The sequence below is a fragment of the Thalia democratica genome, chromosome 1 (genome assembly GCF_965202585.1).
Source record: "Thalia democratica chromosome 1, ktThaDemo2.hap1.1, whole genome shotgun sequence".
Lineage (NCBI taxonomy): Eukaryota > Metazoa > Chordata > Thaliacea > Salpida > Salpidae > Thalia > Thalia democratica.
Genome location: NC_139165.1, coordinates 60341221 through 60368416, shown reverse-complemented (window position 1 = coordinate 60368416; position 27196 = coordinate 60341221). Strand labels below are relative to the sequence as shown.

General features: G+C 25.2%; 2 protein-coding genes across 3 annotated transcripts in view; both read right to left on the bottom strand.

Annotated features, from left to right (window-relative positions):
* Window positions 1-388: 388 nt before the first annotated feature.
* Window positions 389-12795, bottom strand: LOC145849237 (rab-like protein 3). Its single transcript, XM_082954379.1, has 6 exons — window positions 12540-12795; window positions 11760-11851; window positions 8218-8388; window positions 3618-3774; window positions 3395-3466; window positions 389-863 (listed from the first exon to the last, which is right to left on the bottom strand). The coding sequence occupies exons 1-6, from the start codon at window positions 12687-12689 to the stop codon at window positions 720-722; spliced, it is 786 nt and encodes a 261-aa protein (XP_082810505.1). The 5' UTR covers window positions 12690-12795; the 3' UTR covers window positions 389-719.
* Window positions 12796-12924: 129 nt separating this feature from the next.
* Window positions 12925-27196, bottom strand: part of LOC145849236 (uncharacterized) — a 37429-nt gene continuing 23157 nt past the window's right edge. For both annotated transcript variants that reach the window (XM_082954377.1, XM_082954378.1), the window contains exons 5-7: window positions 19249-19375; window positions 16690-17337; window positions 12925-14386 (exon numbers count right to left, since the gene is read on the bottom strand). In XM_082954377.1, coding sequence (XP_082810503.1) covers window positions 14312-14386; window positions 16690-17337; window positions 19249-19375 — 850 coding nt within the window. In that variant the 3' untranslated portion in view covers window positions 12925-14311. The remainder of the gene's footprint in view (window positions 14387-16689; window positions 17338-19248; window positions 19376-27196) is intronic.

Sequence of the window (27196 nt, the reverse complement as noted above, 5' to 3'; positions counted from 1 at the left end):
AAAAAGTAAGTATACCAAACTAATTAGTTTTTATCTATAAGTCAAAATAAAACAGATAATTTTGAGCTGAGAATTAATAATGAAAAATTTAATGCGATTAATAAGAAAATAAAGTAACTTTTTAAAATGTATTCAATTTGAAATGTATTTCTTAACTTTAGTAAAAAACATAAGATTTAATCTTTGTTTGAATCATAATAAACATATTTTTATTTGAAAACTAACAAATGTATTTGGCATCGGTTTAAAATAGTTATAACAAATATAGTTAAAAAAAACATTAAATAGTATAAATTTACTTCACCGCTAACGTTAAGCGCTAACATTACAACAAATACAACATTTTTTATTATGTTTCAAAATTTGTGTACCCTATAAAGAAACAAGAACAAAAAAGTCACTAAGTAAACTTAATTAAGTAAGAAAATACTAAAACAAGTTAATCAAAAATTATTAACACAATTCTTTTAAATACTATCAAACTGTTCGTTTTTAATAAAATGTTTTATGAAAGATATTACCTAAACTTACTAGTAATCACACTAGGTTCTAGTAAGATATATAAGCAGAGGTTACTAATTTTACCAAAGTTGTATTCTAAAAACTATTTATTAAAATTAGACAACAAGTAAAATTTACATACTATATTTATTACAAATAGACCGTACAGTTGTTATATTTCAATAAGTAGATATTGGTAAACTTTATGTTTTTTAACTTTAATCTGTCTTTATTCCGGAATTATTAGAATGTAATGCAGTTAAACTTCTTTTTCTTTCATTAATAGAAAAAAATCTGTTTGTTGAAGGCCCTTCTTGTTTTGTGTTCACTCTTTGCAAAATCATTGTCGCATGCTCTATTGTCTATTTGCAAATAAAGTATTAAAATAGAATACATAATAATTATTTATGGTTTAAATTTAATCCAATATTTATTTTAACAGTTTACTACAAACAAAACAATGTTTCACTCCTATACTTGCATTTATGAGATCCTCAGTTGTTGTAAATAGGTCTTATTCAAATAGAATCTTAGTATTGGATATAAATCTCCTTAAAGACATTTAAGTCGAGAACTTTAAATTGTTTGATTTAAAACAAGTTACATTATTATAGTTTAAATTTAATGGTTAAATGATCAATTTTTTGATACAGTAAAATGCTTTTATTCTGTCATTTTCAAAACATTTTATACAACCAAGTTGTAAACTATTGTTAAATAAAAACTAAAACAATGTTCAAATAATTTTTAAGTGATAAATGATTTTTTATGCTGAACTATTCATAAAGTTGCTCTTATTTTGACCAAATTTAACTCGAATAGTATTAGTCAAAACAAATATAACATGAATAACTATATCTTTATATTATATCTAAAATTAAAACTATACATAGAATACTTTAAAAAGCAAATTAATAATTCATATTTTCAAACTTCTGCTTTTTATTAAACTCTAGTGAATTTAGTCAAAAGAACTAAACCATGAGGTAAAAAGATTAATTTTTACAACAGCTTTGATTAAAAATAAATTATTTGTTTTCTGTAAATCTAGCAATTAAAAACCTCAAAGTAAATTTTCAAACAAAAAACAGCAAACTATTTTATCAAGAGTTTCCATTAAAATAATTATGTGTCGGAAAAATATACTCCGTTTTGTTTTTAAAGCCAAATATCAAAAGTTTTGTTAGCTATCCCATAAAAGACGCTGTTATGCGCTGCTGTTTAAATCAGAAAACCGGCATTTTAATTTGTTCAGTCAGTAGTCGTTTGTTCTAGTGTTCCACAAAATGTTCACAGAATTCTTGATAAGCAGTGATAAAAGTTTTATTATTATTTTTGTATGAGGTATAAACCGAGCATTTTTTAACAAATAATAATAAAAAAAATTTCTAATAGAACTTTTGACTTAACTGAGTTGCAAATATCAAGCTTATCGCATACTTTAAAGTTATTTAATCTCAAATAGATTGAAAAAAAAAAAACAATTTTGTTCATTTTAATAATGGTTTAAACCAAAATTCTAAAAAAACATACAGAACTTTTTTTAGGATTATTAATCTTTTAGCTATAAATTTAGCATCAGTCATCTTGAATTTATACGTTGAAATGTAAAAACTTAATACTAATCAAAGTATCAACAATTGAAATGAAAAAATAACTTTTGTAAATTAAGCTAAGTAGTATAAGGAAAAAAAAGCTAAACAATACAGTATAAAACAAAAATCATAAACTAGTTAAAAAAGTAAATTAACTAAAATGTCCTAACTTTGGGTTTATCAATTTTTCATTTATCTTTAATTACTTTTGAACTGTTTTGAATTAACGCTTTTCTGACATTCTATCTCTAATTGGGCTTTTTGCGTGTGTTTTAGTTTAATACTTGATATTTAATAAGTTTTATAGGGTTTTAATATTTGATTTAAGGGCATAAGGAGTTAACACTTATTTTTAAATTTAGCCAAGTTTGTCAAATTTGCATAATTAGGTAGGCTATTTGTTACTTTTTACCTCCTTTTTAGATTCAAACTTTTTTTTTTGAGATATGAGCGATCAAAGTTAGAGCTTTAAATATGTTCTTTATGGGAGGCGGAAACTAAAAGGGCAAAAATAGACTGTTTCACGAAAAATCTATTTCGAGAATAATCTATTTTAAATAAAGTTTTTTTTTTGGTCTTTTCTTTAATTATTTTTATGGTTTTTTTCTTTCAAAAATCCGATTCCTACAAGTTGTTTGTAATATTTAAAAGTACATTTCTTGAAAATTTGAGTTAAATTGCTTTAAAAATGAAGGTGAAAATTTATTTTTTAGTAAAGTTTTCAAAATTCAAATAAAATTAGCCTTAAAAAGTTTTGCTTCCATATGATTTTTTTTTTACAAAACTTGTTATAGCTCAAAGGTAGTTTAAATTGTTTTGTTCTATAAAAATGCCGTATAGTATACACTTAAACTTTAATATAACAGAGTCAATGATAACTTTTGTAAAAAAACGTTGAACCCCCATTGCTCTTAATTTGAATGCATTTTTAGCTCATCTTTAATATAAGTAGTTAGATAATTTGAGCTGACTTAAAAATTAATAATTTGTGTCTTTAATTATTGCTATTTCCACAATTAATAATAACTGATTAGACATATTTATTAATCAATTATATTTTGTCTTAAATTCTAGTTCTTTAATACTGCTTAATATTTGTTTGTGAGCTCTGAAGAATTTGTTTAAGTGAAACATTTTCAGATAAACAACAATTTAGTCCAAAAGACCACAACTATTCTTGAATATAGTCTTTGTTCTTACTTTAATGATATCAACTAAGTTCCAAAAATTTAATTATACGTAATATACTTAACATATATTTTAATTGTTATTTATTTTATCATTACACAAAATCTAACCTTATCAAAAAATCTACTTAACTTGACACAGTTACCAGAGCCAGCTACAACGTATTTTTTGTTTGATGTATCCTGTTGAGGTAAAAAAAAGTTACCAAAACAGTTTAAGTTTATAAAAACATAGAGTTTAGTAATATTTAATAAATAAAAAAATTATTATATTGTTTCAAGGAGACTTTCTGAAATTTATTTACTAGTTGTATAGCTTAGAACAATAACTCACTAGTAAAACTTCAGAACACTGAAAATATGTAGAAAGATTTTTTCCAGCAAGCATTTTACTGGCCCTAGAACTTTCATGTACATGTTCCAATTTAGTCCCCACCATCAATAGAGGCAGATCATACACATTTTCTTTTATTAATTGTTCCGATGATTTTCTATTATAGAAAAGAAATTGAAGTTTTAACTTATGATAACTTTAAATTATGTAAACTATAAAAAACTATATTTATTAGTTCACTTTACAAGGTGTTATAAATTAAAGCTAGCTTATATACTTGTATTAAACAACATAATAATTATAATATTAAAAGTTGCTACTGTTCAAAGCAAAACATCAGCCTGAATCATCAAAAAACTACCTTAGTAATTAACCGTTAATTAACTAGTAAAACTGTAAACTGAGTAAAACATAAACGACAGAACTATATTTTCAACTAAAACGTCAATGTAATGCTTACTCTTATAAATATTGAGCGACAGGCAAATAATGATAAACCAGGTTGCAAATAATATCATAACCCAAGTAACCACTTAAAAGGCTACGTGAAGCTAAAAGTATTTTTGAAGAAAAGCAGGGAAAGGCGAAAACAAGTATTTTGGTTAAAGCTAGCACTAGTATTTAAGCTGCTGCTGACAGAAGCTACACCAAATTAGTTTATGAAGGAATCAAAAAAGCAGCTTGAACAAAAAACTTAACAACGTCTTTGCAATCCAAAACTGAGAAAAAATATTACATATAGGAATTAAGATTAAAGTATATTGTGAGTTCAATTCTAATTGATCTAATGTGCAAGATAAAGTGACACAAGCAATTCGTGATGCTAAGACCTCTATAATAGCTTTTAAAAATCAAGAGTTTTAGGTCGGATTGCAAAACAAAAAAAAAAGATCTAGTATCTTTTTTACACGTTTGGTTCTTCCTCGACGGGGGTATGTCCCAAGTCACAACGTAGATTTCGGTCTAAACGTTCTACCACTGATACGACTTTCTCTGTACGACAGCTGCAAGGAAAATACAATTAACAAAAAGTGTCCTTGTATATCGCTTTCATTGACCTTTCTTAAGCTTTCAATTAAAAAGTAGGGAAAGACTTGTTTGCGATATTGTGGTAAATTGGATGCCTTCCGAGTCTCCTTATATTGTTAAGTCTTTTCACATAAACACAACCTTTTAAAATGATGTAACCGTTTATAGACTAGCATGATACGTTTATCATTCACCTCTTTCAAAGTTTTTTTCAGTACTGTTAAAGCGCGCTTACGGATTTTCAACTTTTTTAGTTAATACCAGTACAAAATTCATGATCACCTTTTAATTTTTGCACATCTAAGAGCAAAGCGAAAAATGAAAAATCAGTACGGTATAGTTTATCTGTTAATTATGCTACACTTGAAGCTCACTTTGCCCAAGTTCTTGAGACACCCTTGATTTAGTTTTCGTCATCATGCTTAAATTTTAGTCTTACTATTAGCCTTAAAAACTAAAGTTCAAGCCAAGGTACAGATACTCTACCATTAAGGGCATAGGGGTTTAAACTTATTGTATTACATGTTGCTCTTATTTCAAAGATCTTCCTTAGACTTAGCTTACGGTTGCTTTAAAAATTTTTTTTGTAATGAAAAATAGTTTTTGAAATATGAGGAACAAAATCGGAAATTTTAACAGGATACTTATGGAAGGGCTAAGTTAAAAAATCAGATCAGAAAAAAATATATCTTGTTCTATAGTTTTTAAGCTTTCTTTCTCAAACTTAAAGAGTATAATCTTAACTTTATAATAAACAATAAGATACAATTGTTGTAAAAAATTTCAAAAGTTTAAGTAAAATCTAAAAAAAAATATACCTTGGCTCATCTATCAAGAAAATACTGAAAGAAAGAGAAAAACAATACTTTATGAAACCGAAGCAGACGAAGATAATAGAATAAGTTTTTTCTTTTACGTTTTATTTTCAAGTGTGTTGCATTGCTGTGTATGTCTTTTTTTTTAAGTTGTGTAGTTTGCAAATAATTAAAATTTTTATCAGAACACAAATAGCTCACTTAATAGCTGTTATAGTCCTATTGTGCTACAATTTAATACTTTTACTTATAACTAAGCCTTTAAAGGACAAAACCAGGTTGCAAAATTTCGAATGTGCTTTTGTTGATGGTCATGCAGTGCAATCTAGTGCTTATTGAATAATGACTTAAAAACATCTTATCTTTACTGGATGGGAACGGGTCTAAATTGCACAAAGATAAAATTGCACGAGGTTACTAAATTGCACGAAGCTAAATTTGCACGAAGCCAAATTTGCACAAGGGCACAAAATTGCACGAGGGAACATAATTCAACGAAGACGATTTTACACCAAGGGTCAATTTTGCACAATTTATATTTTTTCACGAGAGTAAAAATATACAGAAAAAAAAAAGTAAACAAAAAAAAAATAAAAAAAAAATTAATAAAGAAAAAGTTACTGACCGAGGGTAAGGGTTAGGGGTAACAGTAAAAAAATTACTTAAAAAAATTAAAAAAAACAAAGTATTAAAAAAAAAAGCTACCGACCGAGGGTAAGGGTTAGGGGTAACAGTGATAGTAGGAAAAATAAATTGAAAAAAATTATAAATAAAAAATAAAAATTTAAATTAAAATAATCTTTTTCAAATAAAATTAAAATATAAAAACAAAAATAAATAAACTAACCGGCCAAGGCTAATAGTTAGGGGTAACACTAATAGGAAAAAAAAAGTTAATAAAAAAAATAGTAAAATTAATAAAAATAATATAAAAAATGAATTTAAACCATGCAAAATTGCCTGCTCGTGCAAAAGTGTCTTCGTGCAAAAGTATCTTGGTGCAATTTTGTTCCATCGTGCAACTTTGTACGCTCGTGCAATTTAGACAGCTACCCTTACTGGATATAGCCAAAATAATTACTAATCACTTAAAACTAATATAACATAATTTTCAAGAGAACATAGACTAAAAGTCATAAAAAATGATAATTAAAAAATATTTACAACTAGTTGAGTTTTTAAAAAATTCCGGCTTGCATGAGTATACTAATTGAGTGTGTAATAAATCAAAACAAATCCTCTGTACATAGATTTAAAATTATTTTAAAAAACATAAGTTAGGAAAAACGCCCAAATCTAAATCAATCTGAGCGACGTAAAAAGTATTAACAAACTTCATAAAAGTTATAATATTGCTTGTTACTTCTGATTAGTTTTTAACAGATTTAGTGGGTGTTTTTCTAACGAGTAAAATTAATATTAAGAAAAATCATTGACTGCCAAGATTTTAACATAAGAATTTCAAGTTGAAATTTGATCCAAAGCAAAGCAAATCCATTCATTTTCAGTACCACTGTGTTGGCATTGCATGCTTTAACATAAACCCCTATAAATAAAAGCTAAAATATGATAAAAGCTAAACGGCTTACTAAATACAAAATCACTAGCAAAAATAACTGATCTTCAAAAAATTACTATCTAACAATTTTTAGACTATATGACTTATACTCAAAAAGTTTTAATTTCCAATGATTTTCAATGTCATAGTCTAATTAAAAAGAAACATAAATTTTATTGCTTTCTGTTGGGGCTAGATAGTTTTAATAATTCAAACTTTAAGCCAGGATAAATACCAATGTTCAAGTTTTTCGCTCTATTTTTTTATTAATACCTTGTAGATTAAAATTTCTAATTTAATCAAGTATTTAATATTTCATTAGTATTGCCATTTCTAAAAATCTTATGATTAGCAGTGAATATGTATTATGTGTTGCTAATAAAACTAAATATGTGAAAAAAAAGGCTAAACTCTATTATAGAAACAAGTCATTGGACGTAAAGCTGACAACTTATTTTAATTACATATCAGTATGACTAGATGTCATTTAGACTAAACTTAGAAATCAGCCTGAAGTAGTAAGTTCTGTAAGAGTAATTTACAACTTATGATTTGCTAAATTTTGATATATAATTTTGTTTTAAATTAAACTAATATTATATCTAAAAATTATACTTATTACATTTCTACTGTGCGTAAATTCAATCTTATTTTGAACAGGGTTGCCACTTGTTTTTTCAAAAAAATTTCCAGGTTTTCTAAATTTCTTCCAGGTTTTTAAAAGTACGCATTTTCGGGTCTGTTTTTAGTTTTAAGTTGAGTTTAATGTAAGAAACTGTGTTAAATAGTATAAAAACATTGAAAACATACTGAAAGTTACTTTAAGTGTGTTTATTAATTGAAAAATTTTTTGATGATGACAAAAAAATTTATTAATATGATAGAATTTTTGTATCAAACTAAAATTTTACTACTGAAATTGTTAAAAATTCCAGGTTTTTCCAGATTATTTTAGCCTAAATTGTCAAATTCCAGGTTTTTCTAGGTTTCCAGGTAAGGTGGCAACCCTGTTTAAAGATTTTAAAACATAATGAATTTAGATAGCTTAGAAAGATAAGTAAAATTCAGAAAAGCAAATAATGGTTTTCTTTTAGTCTTAAAAATCTTATTTATACATATTTTCAACACAAATTCAAATAACTAAAATAAATTAAATCAAACAGGTTTTATAAGCATACAAACAACAATTTAAAACTACTTTTTATTTGTAGAACTATTACAAGAAGGAGCAACTTTAACTGAGTTTAGTCCCACCACTGATTCGTGATTGAGAACTTCATGAAGCCATTTATTTAAATTTTGTAGTGATTTGTTGTTTGTTAGATCATGAACTAATATTATCCCATTTACATTATTAAAGAATATAGACCTGTATAAAAAATTTATGAGATAAATAAATTTTATCAAGTTTCATAGAACTAAACTAACTGGAATTTTTTTAACTTTTAAGTTTATAATATAAAAAGCAGTTTACATTAAATTATATAAAAACAGTTAACGTTATTGTTAAAATTTTACATACAACAAGCTTAACATATTATTTTTAATTATTTTTTTATTTAGAACTTAATTCGTAAAATTATAAATAGAACTCAAATAATTTATTTTTTATCTAGTGGAAACAAAATAAGATTGCTTTTTAAATATAAAATACTAACATCTAACTGATGTCTGTTTTAACAGTTTTTTATTTTAATAAAGATGACTTAAAATGATAACTTTCAAGGAACTATTGAAATACACTACACATAAAGATGTTTATGAAGTAATTTGTAAAGTACTTAAACGCTTGTTTGTTTCGTATTAAAACTTTTTTTGCTGCAGATTAAAAATATCGTCATAAATATAAGAGAAACGAAAATAATAAACAGTATTAATAAAACAAATAGTTTGAATTTTTTGAATTTATCAACTTAAAGCTGCTTGGAAATTTTCGGTTTAAAAACGTTTGTCTAAGTATAGTATAAAAATATAAAAAAATCACGTAGCTAAGACGATTTTTTAGGGCATGTATTTAAAATAAAATAAAAATTCTAATAAAATTAAATTTAATTGAAATTTCAAAACTTAATTCGAAAACTTAACTTAATCATTTAAAGTTAAAAAAATTTTATTTATTATCCTTAAGCTCATCAGAATAAAGTTGCTAAAAACTAACATTAATTATGTAAAAATTTAGTATAGTATAAAACTTTTGAAATTTCATTAAATTAACTAATTCACAAAAAGTCTAATGTAAAATAAGTCTGTGTAATGATTTAAATTTTTGATCAAGTGATTTTTTACGGTTTAAACTTAGTTTAATAAATAGTTAATGAAAGAAAAGCATTAATATTATAGAAAATTCTTTAAAATTTAGTTAAACGAAAAGATTAAGAAAATTTACAGCAATATAAAAACACTATAAATATAGTTTTTAATTATACTTATCTCGATGTTAAAAGCTTGTCTAACCAACCTAATGGAGTTTTCACCCATCTAAGGAAGGCGGAGGTAAACTAGACAGAGATGTGGAGTGGACCCAAAAAGGGTAAACTAACCATCCTGTTATGATTTGCCTAATTACCTTCATAACAACTGGTGCGTGGTAACCTTATAAAGATTTTTTTTGTAAATATTATCCATTCTTTATCCAAACAATTAGCTGTGCAGATCCTAATGGCTAAATTTGTAATGGATTAGATAATTTTCAATTTTTGGTTGGACAACAAAAATTTCAAGAAATGTAGCTTTGAGTGATTTTTTTTATACACAAAAGTAGAAAGGCAGTTTTTAAATTCACTTGCTGTCAAACACTTAAGTTTGACATTTCATACGTGTTATGTATAACACCAACCTTCCGCTTAATGGGATAGTTAAAGGGGCTAAACCTACCAACGAATTAACCAGCGTAGTATACGTTTTTAGTTGTCATTGCGGAAATAACTACGTAGGTCATACATATCAACGTTTCTATGTCAGACGAAAGCAGCATGTAACAAAAAAGCTAAAAAGTTCAATTTTAATGGCAACGATAAGTCGAAAGGTGAAATCATCCAGACCACCTCCTCAACAATCCTAGTTGTGCTGAGAACTATATCGGTAGTAAATTCGAAATTTTATCTAGAGCAAGAAACAGAAACCTTCTTTTAGTTCTAGAATTGCTGTTAAAAAAACTTGCAATCCGAAAGTTTGTAAACAACGAGATAAGTTTAATATATTTTAAAGTTATATGAATAGTGTATTTTCTTATTGTTGAGGTTTTTGTAAGCTTTTACTTTTAGTTTTAGATTTTTTAGAAATTTAGAACACTTTTTATTATCTTTTATGTTGTATTCTATTAGTTATATGTTAAACTTGACTTAAAATCTGTAAAAAACTACTAAACATAAAATTAAAAATCTTTATCCACACTTTTTCTATATTATATTTGACTACTCGTGAAGTAACTATTTTTAACATATCTTTAAAAATTTTATAAACTAATATTAGTATTTAGCAACAATTTTCTAATGAAAGCTAAACAAAAACATTAAATAAGCCTTACACTAGTTATTTACGAATAAATTTTATAATAAAAATCAGTACTAAGACTAAACTTTCAAATAATTTAAACTTCAATACTTGTCATACTATTTTTTTTAATCTGAACAATTAAAATAAATAATTTGGTTACATATGCTCCCATTGAAAAAATATGTTACAGAGTGGCCACTGGTTTTGGGCAAATTTACTCCAGGTATTCGAAACTTATTCTAGGTTTTTGAAAACACATATTTTTTCAACCATTCATAGTGGTAAATTAATCTTAAGCTAAAAAAGGTGTTTTTTTGATAGATTTAAACTATATAAACGATACATTTCACTATAATCCAACTTTTGCTTTGCTCTATTGCAACCTATACTATTATTTTGAATCAATATGTTCTTCTTATATGATTTGTCAAAAGCCTTAAAGTTCATAAACAAAATAGATAGTCATATGATGTAGCTAAAACTTGTTAGTTTTAATTTGTTAACTTTTTATTATTATTTATTAACCTATTTAATTTAACAATATTTGAAACAACTAATATAAAGTTAAATAAAAATGAAAATTAAAACAAGAAATAAAAAGAAAACAATAAAGTATGAATTATTAAAGTTTAAATATAATTTACGATTCGTTTTGTATCTCTACTTGTTTCATTTCGCACTAGTCTTTTACAACTGTTTTTTAATTCAATTAAAAAATTATCATTAAAAAACTTTACTTATCTCAGGGTTGCCACTTGTTTTTTCAAAAAAATTTCCAGGTTTTCCAAATTTCTTCTAGGTTTTTAAAAGTACACACTTTTGGGTTTTTTTTTATTTATAGTTAAGTCTAAGGTAAGAAACTGTGTTAAATAGTTTAAAAATAATTGTTTGAGTTAAAAAAAATAATAATAAAACTTAAACTCATAAAATAAAATAAAATTATAAAAAAACCCAATTTTTTTTAAGGGGCCCCACTCAAAAAACGAAACCCCAATAGATTTTTTTTTAGTTTTTAGACAAAAGATCGTTCTCTAGAATAAAAAACAAAGTTTTCAATTAGCTATTAAGATAAGGAAAATAATTAGATCCAAAGTTTGGACATTTTTTGAAAATTTATTCAAGCTAACTTCACACTTGTTGTTAAAATATACTGTTTTCAAAAGTTTATACTTTTTGAATTTTAAGAACTAAGTATTAACTCAAAAATTGTTTAAGCGGTGGCAATTCTGATAATATGACACATACCTACTGTTAGCATGGCTCTTAGAGGCTCCTATATCCCATAGCTCAATGCAGTAAACCTTCTCATCTAATGTACCTTGTTTGAAATCGTGTAGCTGTTGGCGATTAATATATAGTAAATTGTTATATCTAATTATAGAAAAAACTTAATCCTTACATAGTTAAAACTCTTGCTTTTTGATATTTAATAAGTTTTTTCACAAAATGATACTGTGGGTATTGAGAAAAATATTTAAACAAAACAACATTGAAAAAAGATTTTGTAGTAAAAACTTACAGTTAAGCTCTTAATTTAACAAACAGTAACAACTAGTTTTTTTTATTACATATTTATGATTTTAGATAGTATTTTTAATAGAAAACTACAAGCACTGTAAATAACTGCGAACTGCGGAAGATTTTATTTTATAGCGTGTGCCCCGCTAGCTAATTTTTTCAAAAAATTGGCCTGTGACTTATATAAGGCTGTCGACCCCTTATTTAATATATTCGATATTGGACAATCTTTATCATATTTAGTAGCAGAGTGCTAGAAGAAAAATCGTATCAGTTTAAGTCAAAACACTACATAAGATCTACAGTACCCTTTTATGGAAGGCCTGACAAAAGATTACCTTTTTATAGTGTCTTAACTACAATTTAAAACTACTTGTTCAGTATACAGAATACATTTCTACTTGACAATACATACACACCAAATAAAAAAGTTTAAACTTAAATTGTATAACTATCTGATTTAATGTATATAAGTTTGGATTACTAAAATATATTAGAAAAACTAACCTTAACTTGAGTCGAGCAACCAATTGTATATCCAGGATTCTTACTGGTTAGTCTAGGATGAGACAAGAAGTGAGCTAATGATGATTTTCCTACCCCTGGGTCACCAACTATCAAAACCTTTACCTTCAAATCTCTATCTACATTGACCATGAATAATCTTTACAAACCTAAACTACACCAAATTTTGTTATTAAATTTTGTTATAGTAATTATTTCTAAAATAACAATTACTTCATTTCCATAGTTTATGAGCAAATTTTAAAAAGTTTTTTTCATTTAAACATTATTCTTATTAACTGAAGTAATAATAAAATATAACTGTATATGGTAATTAAACACAAAACAATACACATATTAATGATTATAAACAATCAATGTAATATATCTACAGTTATAATTTATCTATGGTATATGAGTATAAATATAAACTTTCAGTAAAAGCAAAGAAAAGTACACTTAAAAAACTATTAAAATTAAGAAATAAAATTAGTTCAAAAAGATAAAAGAATAAAGGCTTTTGATATACTTCTATTGTACAGAAATTAAACGTTAGTCAAAACTGTTAAACTATGTTTGATAGCACTCTCTAAAAAAACTAAAACTATTTAGTACTTAACTCAAGAACTAAACTTTGAATAAAAGTTCTCTTACATAGTTTGGTCATTAAAGACTTTAATCAAAGAAATATTCATGAGAAAGCAGAAAATCTAAATGTAAAATTTTGTAAAGTAATAAAAAGAAATAAACAAGCAATATAATTCTAATAAGAATCAAAATGTCGACACACTTAAAAAAGTTATAGTGCTTCAATTATGGAAATGAGAAAAATTGTTTATAGTAATTTAAATCAACTAAGTTTATAGTAAAATAATTGTCTTGAAATAAACTAAGCTAATAAAGTTGTTTATCAAAAATTGAGCTAAATTTAGAACTTAGTCATTCTGACCTATAATATTGTACAGTATGTTTATTTAAAGTTTTAGTAGAAAATTAACCCCTTATTATACAAAAGGTTAACAAACTCCCTTTCGTTTTATTGTTACTTAACAAATTCGTTTTATTGTGTTAAGAAATGTATAAAAATACTTGTATTTAGCAATCAAAACCTTCTCATTTTGTATTAGTATTTTTATTAACGCGTTTAAAAAGGCAAAAATTTAAAATTTACTTATTACTTTAGCAATTTAATTTAAATACACCGCAAACAAATTACACGACAATTTATTATTTGTATTAACAACCTGCAGCAATACAAGTTAATCAAGCTAAACAAATTACCTTAAATGGTAACGTAATACAATAATTTTATATAGCTTTATAGTTTACAAAAGACTTCTTAATGCAGAACTATGATGTTTTACAAAAGACTTATAACTTTACACTATTTAAAAAATTTTAACAACTTTAAAATTAGTTTTAAGCGAAGTTAAAAAATACTATCCTTTAAATAATTTAAAACTTGTAAAAGTGTTCAAAGAACCTTTCAAATAAAACTAAATTGGTTAAAATATAGATTCTAGAAAGATAAAAGAACTTAAAACTTCTAACCAAGGTTTATATAATTACTATTAGTAAGTCCGGTCACTAGTACTTAAACATATATGTTAATTACAATTATACTAATTAATGGTATTGAGTAAAAATAGTACAGTTTTTACAATTTCAAAACCAAAATCAAACATCAATACATAATTCAACTTTGCAAAAGCTCTTGTTTTTATTGTTGTTATCTAAAAAAAATTTGTTCAATTCATAAACTAATGTAATTTTATTTATTCTTCCTTTTTCCTGTCTTCTGTGTTTCTTTGCCATAGTAAAAACATTTCGTTTCTGAATTGTTCATTTTCCTATAATTATTTAAGAACTAATTATAAATATACTTCTCAAATATAATTTTAAACGAGATAGTTGATGTTTTTTCTTATGTAAAATTGCTAGCTACCATAATTTTAGTAGATAATATCTTATTTAATATAAAAACTTACTATAATAATTGTACTATTGTAATTTGTTTTAAATCAAACAATTCAAAGTTCTCGACTTTACTAGCTTTAAGGATATTTTTATCTATTTTTGATTTTTACAGTTTATTTACAATGATGCATTTATTTTGTTCAAAAACTTTTTTCAGAATTGTTTATAACAACTGATGATCTTCTATAGCATAGTTGCTATAGTTACAACTTATCTCGTTTCAAAGTAAGGCCCTTATAGATAAAACTATCTTAAATCTAGCGGCTATAAAATTTTAGGTTTTTCACGTTAAAACTGTTAACTTTATATGCATAGCAATCTTGAAAGTAAGTAAGCAATGAAATTACAATCAATGCTATGACAAGCCTGCTATAGGTCATAATTACCATAATTTTAAATTTTGCTAATCAATATGTTGTTAATGATATGGCTTTTTACACTTGAATCAACATGAATCTAGTCTATACGACTTAAGTAGAAAAGATTATTAGCTTTAGAACTGCTGGACAAAAGATAACTTTATTTATAACGGGGTTGCTTTTTATTTTGTAAATTTTTTCTAAGTCTTCTGAGTTTCTTCCAGGCTTTTGAAATTTTAAAAATATATGTTAGTTAGTCAACTTCTAGTATAAAATTAAAGTTAAGGTATAAACTGGCTTAAATGCTAAAGAGATAATAAAAAGATACTGTTATGCTACTTTAATTGTGTGTTTAGATAAAAAATTGTGAATCATACAAACACTTTTTTAAGTATTTGATAAATCTTTTGTATCTAATCTAAATTTTTTAATTTTACATGTAAAAATTGTTTACAATTGCAGATTTTTTGATATTTTTTGTTCAAAATTCCTAGGTTCTCCTTTATAGTTATTTTGGCAACCCTGTTATAATGTTTCTGCATTGAAAAAGTTAACACTTGGCTACAAAAATTTGACAAAGTAGAGCATCTTTGGTTAAGAGCATAGTTGCCATAAACATTACTTTTGTAATTTATACCTTAATAATCGTAAGTCACAAAAAAACTTTAGAACAGTAAAACTTTAGAACCACTATACTTAAGAAAGCTTAGTTTGTAACGTATTGGCTTTTAAAGCAAATTGTCTACCTTGCTTTTTACAAGTTGATTATATTTTATAGAATTTTATCTGAGCTATCAGACATTTTTAAACGCTTGAAAATATTCAAAGTAATTTTTGAGATATGAGCGATAACAGTCAGTGACCACAATAGGTTCCTAATGGAAGGCGCAAACCAAAAACGCAAAAAAAGACTATTTCATTAAAAATCTATCTTTTCCTTCATTTTTATAGCCATCTTTCTCAAACTGTCACAGAAAGTCTACAATTAAATTTTAAAAAGATTTAATGCAGGATTTTTTTAATTTTGAAAAAATAAACTATAAAAAAAAAACCACTTTTTTTTATGTCGAATTTTTTTTTAATCATTTTAAAATCAAAACATTCAAAGTTTTTTAAACTATAAAAGACACATTTCCTAAAAGTTTGAGGTCTCTAGCTCAAAAAATGAAGAAGACAGATTTTTAGTGATTTTCTAAAATTCTGAGAAAATTGACCCTGAAAAATTTGCGGTCCATACGTTTGTACCGGAAACTTTTTATACAAATTACAATATCTCAAAAGTTAATTAACATTTTTTTTATTCTATAAAAACTAACTTGTAGTTTGTACTTCAAGCTTTCATATAGGATTCAATGCTATTTTTAGTAAAAAAAATGTCGGACCAGTGGCAACCCTGTCTATGGCTTTATAACCTTATCATTAGTTAGAAGAACTTTCAAGTATATTTTTCTTACAACGTTAGACTTAATATTCAATTAATTCTTTCTTAAAGTTTTAAACAATAAACTGTTTTTTCATTAATGATTAAAACTGTTAGAAAGTATTATAAAGATCATTCTTTTATTCTATTTTTATCTAAAGTTCATAAAAAATCATTGTCAAATTTATAAGGACTATTTTAATTTTAGTACTATTCTATAGCAAATATTTAATACTTTGCTTTTTTATTATTTATCAAAACGTCATAAAATTTAGTTATTACTTACTTAAAGATTGTATTTAATTAGTTAAACTAAAACATTTGCAGTTTTTTATTTTATTGAAAAAAACTATTAAGATATAAAAATTTAACATTTAACTTTATAATTTGAGATAACCTTGAGTAGAGAAATGAAACTATCAGTGAATACTTCAACTCCTTGGTCAGTTATTATTGGTAATTCAAAGAAGTTAAGCATAAATTCATTATTCTTTGAAAAATAACTAGGTGGAAGTAATTTTTTTCTGCTATAGCCCTCAGCCTTTAATTTCATGTCTATTGATAATTCGTTTTGGTTTTGATTTTTGGATGTATTCAAAGTACACGGTGTAGCGATTTCGTTGATAGACATAAATTGTGAATTTTCATTAATTATATTAAAATTTTCTCTTTTTTTACATGGATAAGTTTTTAAAACTTCTTTTTGTAACTTAATCGTCTTTAGATCCTTTTTATCAATTGAATCTAATTTAACTATGCTTTTTTCTTGTTTCAATTTAAATTTTTTTACAGATGCATGTTTACAATACATACTATTAGACCTTGAATTATTGCTAGCTTCAAAATTGAATTCTTCACCAAGTTTACAAGAAGGTGAAAAAAGTACATTTAAATCTATTTTTTCGCCAGTTTTTTTGCATTCATCATAGTTTACGCTTTGTGACTTTTGCACAGTTGGATAATTTTTTTCTGTATGCTGTTTTGGAGAAAAGTTTATAGTTTCTTTAAATTCTGATAATGGTTTCACTGAGCTATCTTTCTGTAGCTGAAAAATTTATTATTTATCAATATTTATTACTCATATTTTTTAAAACAGCTGTTTTTACGCAATAACTTTATTCACTAATAGCGTTTCGCTGCTCATAAAATATATCAGCTATGCGGAGTCTGTAGAAGATTAACGTGCATGCATCATAAATACTTTCAAAATTACATAATTATGTGTTAGATATATTAACATTAACCAAAAATCAGTTACTAAAATACAAACTTAAGACTTTTTCTAACAGTAAATAACAAGTTAAACTTTAAGGTTTAATCAAGAACATTAGTACAGGTTTATGATAAAAACTATAAGGTGTAATTTATTACAGTGTAAGTATTAAAATTTAAGTTAAAAATTACAAAATATTGTGAAACTTGTAAAAACAAATAACCAATAAAAAGCTAAACATCTAACACTATGCAATTTATGTTAACAATACTTTTAATTATAAAAAATTACGATGAAAGTTATGTCATAGTACACTAAAAACCTTTTACAAACGCTTATAAATTGATGTTTTACATACTTATAATATATTAATTAATTAATTGAAACGTTGTTTTATAAATTAGCTCGTTAAATATATTTACATCTCTAACAGCTTGAATTAATCTTTTAATCATTATTAAATATAATTTGTCTCGTTGTAGGTACATAACTTAAGAATTTTATTTTTGTTCAATTCGAAGTAAATAACAATATCATAAGTATGTATACATACAAAAAACATCTATTTCTATGCTTAAATCATGGGGTAGGCGAATTTAAATTACACTTTAAATTACTTTAGTTACTGTTTAACTTTAATATTTAAGTTTTAAATGTTGGATTTAATTCATTATTTGTAAGTTCATGAATTTTTGTCTAGTTCATTAGTTCAAATTTATCTAAATTTAATGCAGTAAAGTTTTTTTTTATATATAATACTTTTTTATTACTACTTTTAGGTTTGTTTTTCTTGTTATAGCAAAAAAATTATTTTGAACACAATGTTTTACGGCTTAAAACTATATATGTTTTACGGCGTATCAATAAATGTGTACCTAAACAGCAGGTTAATGTAGCTCTTTATTTCTGCTGCAATTACTGCTCATTTTAAATTACATTTTTAGCTACACCATTTTCAAAAGAAGTAACCGTAGAGAACTAACATATTTAACAATAACATTACGAACAGCCTTTAAATGTTCTCTCTTGGGTACACGAAAATCATGTTAAGAGAGCGAAGTTCTGCAATAGAAAAAAATTAACTTAAAAATAAATAGTAATAAAACCGTTGCAGAATGAGCAAAATTAAAGTAAAGATTGTGTTATGCTTATATAACCTTTGCACGGTTATTGCAAAAAAAAATTTATCAAGTTGTTGTTGAGCTAATAAATAATTAGCAGTATTTCTTAATACTGAATGACTTTTAAGTATTTGCATATTTTATTTTTTCATTCACTTATTTTAAGTTGTTTTGTTTATTAGTATATGTCAATTAAAATTATGTTTCAAACATTGTACAACTTTAAGCGTGTATACCAAACGTTTTATTCACGAAACTCTTCAACAGATTTGGTATATTATGATATATTAAAAAGTTGATAAAACATATTAAAAAATCTTAAACAACAACAACAAGTAAATTCTAATAGAACTTACACAGAGTTTTTAATTAATAAAAACCGACATCACCCACTATATTGGAATAATTAAAACTCATTTCAAAGTATTTATTTCAATTTTATCAACGTTAAAATTGAGTTTACTGTAAAGAATAAAAACTATATAGTAATACATAATTAGTATTAAAATTTCATTGTACTCGTTCACTACTAAATAAAAACAAACATTATTACTATGTATAGTGAGTCTTGATTCGTTAGTCACAATATTAGTATATAATATTAGTTTTTTACATTAAAAACCTTGGCTTGATGAAGTATATCAACAATATTAAGTTTAGTTTGAGATGTAGGTACTGTACACATTTTTCTACGTTCTCTAATGAACAGTTCAACACCTTCATTGTTATCTTTAGCATACTGAATAAACCTGTTTAAATTTTAATAACTTGCAAAACTAAAGACAACTTGCTCATACTACGACAATAATTTTTTTTAATGTAATTACTTTCTGTACAAAATAACTAAATTAAACATCTTATTAAGTTTCAGCTTTCAATTTCAAGAAATAAACTATAAAGGCATTATAGGAAAATAAAAATAAAAAAGTAAAATGTTAGATTGTGTGATTATCCCAACATTAAGCAATTTTTTTTTAATTTTTTAAATTAGGCTTAATTAAATCAAAGGCTGAAAATGGTAATTCCTAGTGTTTTTTTTTTGCATCATTTATATAACTTTTGGTCTAAAATAGTATTAATTATATTTATTATTACAATTATTTAAAACAACTGAGGCCTGCAGAAAACTTTTTTATACAAAGTGCGGCCCGCGAGCAACTTTTTCAAAGAAAAATGGTCCATTACATATATAATGCTGCCAACTTCTTATATAAAATGAAGACTTTCAAATAAGGGTCATTGTTAATTTTTGTAAAACAAACCTTAAATTAATTTGAACTATTTATACCATAAATTTTTATCAATTCAACATGTATATTGTTTATTTAGCAGACTTCAGACTACTTAACAATCTTTGAAGGTTTATACCCAATGCTGCTATTTTCCTAGAGATAATAAGAGAAAAAGGGATAGGAATGTTACAAGAATTTATTTTATGTCAAAGAATTGCAGATAGTAAACGTGCTGAATACTCAAACCCGTGTTTTCAATCATTTTTTTAAGGTTTACATTTAAATGTAAGTATTTATTTACAATAAACTTCGTTCTAATTGGTCTACGTTATTACTAGCCTCGTTAAAATAACAGTTCTTCAGGTTTTGAGCATATTATCTCTATTTAGCTGATTTAAGCTACTTTATACACTTGTTTACGAACAAATTAGACTTATCAAACGCTTAACTTAACAGCTACTTAAATCTCATACATTGATGAAACATGTTTGCTTTCTCAGCAAACTGCGGCCTGCAACCTACTTTCTATCTAAAAGCTTACTTTTTAAAACAATTAAAAAAAGTTTTGGCTAGTTGTAAGCTGTTTTCTACACCTTTTAATAACAGGTTAAATTTAAGAGAAGTTTAACCTTACAGCTATTTGAATTTGAGGTTTGAAAAAAAAACTTATTGCTCTCCTTAACTGATTTTAAGCTTATATCTAAGCTTGTTTTACGAACAGCATAGAATTATCGAACGCCGAACTTAGCAGCTATTCTATCCTGTAATCTGATTTCAGAACAAGTCCACAATTTAATAAAACGTGTACATTAGTGACTTGTCAGTTTGTTTGTATGTTAGTGTGTTCTTATAATTATTGTTATAATAGTCTAACTTTTCATCAAACAGAGAACTTTTACCTTATCATTGTTTATCCAGAGCGTTATATTTAAATAACCTTAATATATTTACAGCAGAATTAGCACTCTAGAATAGCTATTTTTAACATATTAAATTTTTCCATTCAAATTAATTCACAAATAATTATCTAAATATTTTTAATATTTTAAAATTTAAATTAATAAAATATATTTAATTTTATTATTTTCTAATTGAATTCAGTTTTTTACTTAAATTTTAGTAAATTAAGGCAGTATTTGCAAACTTCAGGATTTGTCAGTTCAAATGTTGTAAATCTTCTGAGTTTCTAAAATTTGAGAATACATTTTTTAAAGAGGTGAGTATATTTATCAGTGAGAAGGGAGTGTCATAAACTGAGTGTATCAGTATTGCTATCGTTAAAGTTGTAAAAAAAATAAAAATTGAGTGAGCCAGCTATTGTTATGTAACCGATGGGGATATTCTTGAAGCCATACAAGAAGAATTTATCGAATAAACTTATCTTTTGCAAAAATTGTTTTTACTCTTGCAACCCTATGGCGTTTTAGATTATAAAATGCAAAGCTGCTATCCACCGCTAGGTATACAGCTCTAAATGTTTTGACTTTTGACTCTTTTTTGTTTAACTTACTTGTGCAAATGCGGCTTCTCTGCATTTATTATTATCAAACCTAAAGCGCGAAACCGATTAGACGTTGAATCAAACATTCGTTGTGCATTACTTATAAAAAAAGGCTTAGTACCACTGCTCTAGACTTTTTTGCTTAATAATTAAGGTAGCAACTATTAACTTATACTAAAGAAGTAGTATTTAGTTGTAAATTTAGAGTAGTAAAATAAGAAAAGAAAAGTCTTTGTCTGCTTTAACCCAAAGTAAAATTAAAATTAAGTACACCACGCGAGCGCAGATACCAGTACGGGATTTTGTTCTAACAACCACAACACTATAAATGAAGCCTAGCTAAGATGGTCGTAGGTTTATAATTAGGGTTTGTTAGACCTTAAACATGGCTATCCTTCGGTGCTACACACCTATTCATATGTAATGAAGTACAATAAAAGCATTCATGGAAATGGTTAATTTAAAGTTAATTCAAACAAATATTACAGAACATAAATCTATAAAAACAACTGCAATAATTAGAAAAATAGAGTGTAATAAAACGGAGTTAATAAAAAAGAAAAATACATATAAACTCAAAACTGCATTTTTTTACAAAAAATCTAACACAAATTTTAATTTGTACAAAAATTATTTAAAAACAAACACTTAATGCAAATTATTGTGTTTAATCCTGAAAGTAGAGAAAGGTAAAAAGTAATTTATTCATCATAAAATATAAAATTAGATTAATATTATGTTTTTACTAAACATAGTTACTTTTCTAGATGCTTTTTTGATAAAAAAACTTGTTTTTCTTATGTCACAATAGACGTTTTACAAACTATGAAAATTTCCTGAAAAATTGAGTAAACAAGGTTTGAAAATAAAGAGGAGGATACACCATTGATGTTTGTTTCATAAAACTTTTCGGTTAAAACATTGCGCTAAACACACCTGTACACAATACTTTTTCAATTTAGAAATACATCAAAATTCATTGAAGAATTTACTTTTTATGAAAAGTTGCTTTTGTTTATATATTTTAAGCATTTATAAAAATTCTAATATTTTATCACCCATTAAGTAAAGGCCATTATAACATTTAATTAACTAGTAACATTTCTATTATCAAATTAGAATTTTTTAGTTTTATATATTTTTTTGATGGGTCATCACCCTATGAATAAAAACTTAACTTCAGTAACAATAAAATACATTAACATTCTGTTTGTATAGTGATAGTAAAGGCAGCCTAATTTCTGCATATTAAAAACCACTTAAATATTGCAAAATATTACATTTTCTCAAACAGTTACATTATATACGGCTGTAACTTTAAAACTTAGTACCTTATACATTCTAAAAAAATTAACTTGCAAACAATTTAACTAATCAATAAAGTTTTTAAATTTTTTTGTTTATCATTTACTTTTATCTAATATTTTTTGATTAATCGTGAAATTATCTTGACGAGCTTTATATGACTGATGACATAACAATTTTATGTCTGTTTTCTTTTATCCAAAATAATTGAAAATTATATTATCCGTAATAGTTTTGATAAAATTATTATCAACTTAATAATAAATCATTTTAGTAAACTTTCAATTTGTCACTTCAAATCATATTTCTAGGAAAAGACTTGGAATAGGCCTAAACTGGGCTGAAGTTGACATAAGAAGTAAATGTTGTATAAAAACAATACTTGTGATGATATTATTCTAATGTAGCTCAAAATTATTTCAATTGAATTTTTGAAATATTTTTTTTTAATTCTAATTTTAAAAAAATTATCAGACTTAATAAAGTTAGCTATCTTAAAAGTTTCTGCTCTATCCAGGGTTGCCACTCGTTTTTTCAACATTTTTTCCAGGTTTTCCAAATTTATTCCAGTTATTTTTTCCAATATTTTTAGTTTTAAGTTAATTTCTATATAAGAAACTGTGTTAAGTAGTATAAAAACATTGAAAAGATACTGTAAAGTTACTTTAAATATGTTTTTTAATAAAGATATTGTTTGATGATGACAAAAAAATCTTATTTATATTATAGATTTTTTGTGTAAAATTGAAATTTTACTACTGAAAAAGTTAAAATTAATAAAAGTTCCAGGTTTTTCCAGGTTATTTTTGCCTAAATTGTCAAATTCCAGGTTTTTCCAGGTTTCCAGGTAAAGTGGCAACCCTGTCTATCCCTTTTTTTTATAAAAAATAAGTTGATTTTAAACAGTCTTATAATGAGGCAAGTTAAATTAATATTTCAATAATATTATAAATATATAATATAATAGAAATAAAATAAAAACTCTCCAGAAAAGATTTTAAAAAATACTGAGTGCATTTTTTAGAATGCTTTTTTAAATTCAATAAAATTTACTATATTTGTAATATATTGAAACATAGATCTTGCAATTCTAAAAGTGCCTAACCCTTCGCAGTAAACTAGGTTAACAACTGAATACGCAAAAAATAATATTTTAGTATAAATACTATTATAGGAAGGTTTTTAAACGTGTTTATACACCATTTGCAACTTATCATTAACAGATTACTCATTTTGTTTTATATTTTATTTCACAAAGCTATTCAAAACTATACAAGTTTTATTTTAAAGTGATAAATGTTAAATGAAATTTGAATAATTTTTAGGTTAGTGAACAGCTCAAAAAATAACTTTAAATTATGACGTATGAATGAATTAAAATAAATACCAAATTTAGAGTTTAAGCAAGTAAAACTAAAGTAAAGGTACATTTATCATTAAATTTTTAATAATTTTGCTTTTCCATTTAATGCTATTTGCGTATTTAACTTAGGTCGCTCTTCTTCAATTAATATTGATTCCAGGCTGTAGAGTTCGCTTTGTTTGCATCGTTTCAAAACTTTAAAGTTAGAGTTTTTACAGAGTGTGCAATTAAAAAGATTTTCAAATATTGCGCTGTTTTTATCTGTTCCGCAGTGGTCTGTGATTTGTCGGAAGATTTGCCGTGATGTTTCTCTAGTGTAAGAGATGCTCTGATCTGCAGAGCAGGTATATTTAGAAATAACATTTGCGTCAAATACTTCCGAGCATTTACTTTTGTTGCTGAAGTAATCAGAAATTTTTTTGCTGGTGTAGGCCGGTTTAATTTTTGTGTTTTTGAAATATGGATGCTTTTCGTTTTTGGAATCTTATTGAACAACTACCTATGTAAACTGTTGTGAAATAAGAGCAGTTTTCGGTTTTTGTTTTCCTTTCATTTTTTGTGTTAATATTTTCATTTTGTTTAAATGTTGAGTTGTCGATTTTGTGAACTTAAAGAATTTGTCGATTTTGGACTCTATAAGGTTTTGTGGATACTGATTCTTAAGCAATAAGTTTTTTTTATTTTTTTAAGTTCATCTTTTAAAGCGGTAAAATTAGAGCATATATTTAGCGCTCTGTTTAGATAAAAGTTTATTAAACCGAGTTTCAAAGATTTTGGACAAATACTAGTGTATTGCATTTTTAGACCTGTGTCTGTTGCTTTTCTGTACACATTTGTGTGTAGTTGGTTTGATACTTGTTTTACTTCAGTGTCGAGAAACAGTAGTTTTCCGTCAACTGATCTTTCTAAAGTTAATTCTAAGTTTAGGTGTAGAGTAATTTCATGATATAAGTTTGTTAATTCAGTTTTGCTTTGTGTGACTACGAATTTATCATCTACATATCTTGTGTAGAATAGAGGTTTTGTTTTTGAATTTGTTTGTAATTGGTAATTTTCTTTTGATGCTACAAACCAATTGGCTAGGATTGGGGCCAATGGGCTGCCCATTGCAACACCGTATTTAGTTTTGAAAAGCTTTGTGAAACAAAATATAAAACAAAATGAGTATTCTGTTAATAATAAGTTGCAAATGGTATATAAATTAGTATAAATACTTTTTAAAATGATAAAAAACTAAATAACAGGGTTCCACTGGTTTTTAAAAATTTTCTCCAAATTTTGTAAAAGTACATGTTTTTGGACATATTTTTAGTTAAAAGTTAAGTTCTCGGTAAATAACTGAGTTAAATAGTATAACAATATTAAAAAATAATGTAAAAGCTACTTTATTTTAAATTGTTTTTCAAATAAAACAAAAATTGATGATGACAAACAATTTTTATCTATATGACAGATTTTTCGTTTCATTTCAAAATTTTACTACTTAACATGTAAAAAATGTTTAAAATTCCAGGTTTTTTGAGAACTCTAGGTTTTGTGGAAATCCTGAAATAAACTTATTAAAGTTAATTTTTAAATTCATATTTTAACCCAAGAAAAAAAAATAGTTTTAAGTATTTATCAGGGTTGCCACTCTTTGAGCCAAAAAATCTTCCCTGAGTGACCAAAAATTTCCCTGAGTAACCTTAAATTTCCCTGAGTTTCCCTGAGTATTTTTCAAATCTTAAAAAAAAAATTTCTCTTCTAACACAAATTATTAATACCTCATTCTCATTTTTCTTCTTTAATAATAAAAGGAAGGTTGTATGTGTATGCTTCGGCATTAAATTTATGAAAAAAACTGTTTTCAAAAACTAAATCTTAAAAGGTTTAAACCAATTAAAAATTAAAAACTAAATTTTTGCACAACTTTGTGTAAACTAGTTAGTTAACTTTCTACATAAAAGAATAAAGTTTAATTTGTTTGACATTTTAATTGACAAAATTTAATTATACTATAATAATAATTTCACATGAAGAACTCACTTAAATGCATACATAATAACTTCATTATGACTTGTATGTCTTTCCTAGCAACTGTTCTGAATGCAGTAAATAAAACTTAAAAGCTTAACATTATTGTAAAAAAAACCTGCAAAAAGAAAGTTTAAAGAAATAGCTAAAGAAATATCTCATATCAAAGTACAACTTAATACCTAACAACTGATACAAAATAATCTAAAATTATATTTTTTTTTATGTCTTTTAGATGTTCATACACAATCTATTTTAAATGACTGAAAACATAATTTTGATTTTAAAACAATTTCACATTACCTAATAATAAAATCTTATTACTGTTTTTTTAAGTATGCAATTTCTAAATCAATAGTTTTAATTTTATTTTCAAGTTTATTTGCGTTGTCCTTAGCAGCTATTCCTCTTGCTAATAATTCTTTCATTGCTTCTAAATCAGACTGTTTGTTGGCATCTGCAGTATATTTGTCATAGTCTTCATTCAAACATTTGAGTTGCTTTGTAAGTTTACTTTTTTGTTCTCCTAACTTGCTCAAAGCATCACCTTTATTTGAAACATTTTTAGCAAAGCGCTGTTGCTCAAGGTCAAGATATGCCAAATATTGGGCCCTAGAAGATTTTACAAATTTTAACAATTCAGAACTTAGTTCAACTGTGCTTGGTTCTAGACTGTTTGCATATAGATGATCTTTGATCATTCTTCTGGACCTTATTGTCATCTCTCCCATATTAGTTGATATTACTTCCTTATTTAAGCTAAAGCCCCGTTCAACACTTGCTACTACTTTTGAAATTATTATTTATAAACAAAAATTTAACCTCTATTTTTTTAACAAAAGTAATACAACACTAATCTGTATTCATTTTATTTTTTTTTACTGAAAACAAGTAGTTGTAAACGAATAACAAATGACTTTATTATTTAAAAAATAAGAACTAATAGTACAACATAGTGTTTTTTAAACTACTCAAGTAACTAAAAATAAAAAGTTTATTAGAAATTTTCAATGAATAGTTAACAACAACTTTCATTTCTCTAAACTGTTTGATTTTACTTAAGTAAATATAAATTTAAAACTTAAAAAAACTACAATGTTAATACTAAGAATATTGAAGAACTAGCCGCAAGGCTAAAAAAATTCTAAATAACCAC

Excerpts from the sequence above, each read along its gene's own strand:
- LOC145849237 (XM_082954379.1), bottom strand. The coding sequence starts at position 12,689 with ATGGTCAATGTAGATAGAGATTTGAAGGTAAAGGTTTTGATAGTTGGT. Across the intron at positions 8,389-11,759 it reads AAGAGCCATGCTAACAGTAG|GTCTATATTCTTTAATAATG; the intron begins GTATGTGTCATA and ends TTTTTTATACAG. Across the intron at positions 864-3,394 it reads TAAGTAGATTTTTTGATAAG|ACAATAGAGCATGCGACAAT; the intron begins GTTAGATTTTGT and ends ATTTGCAAATAG.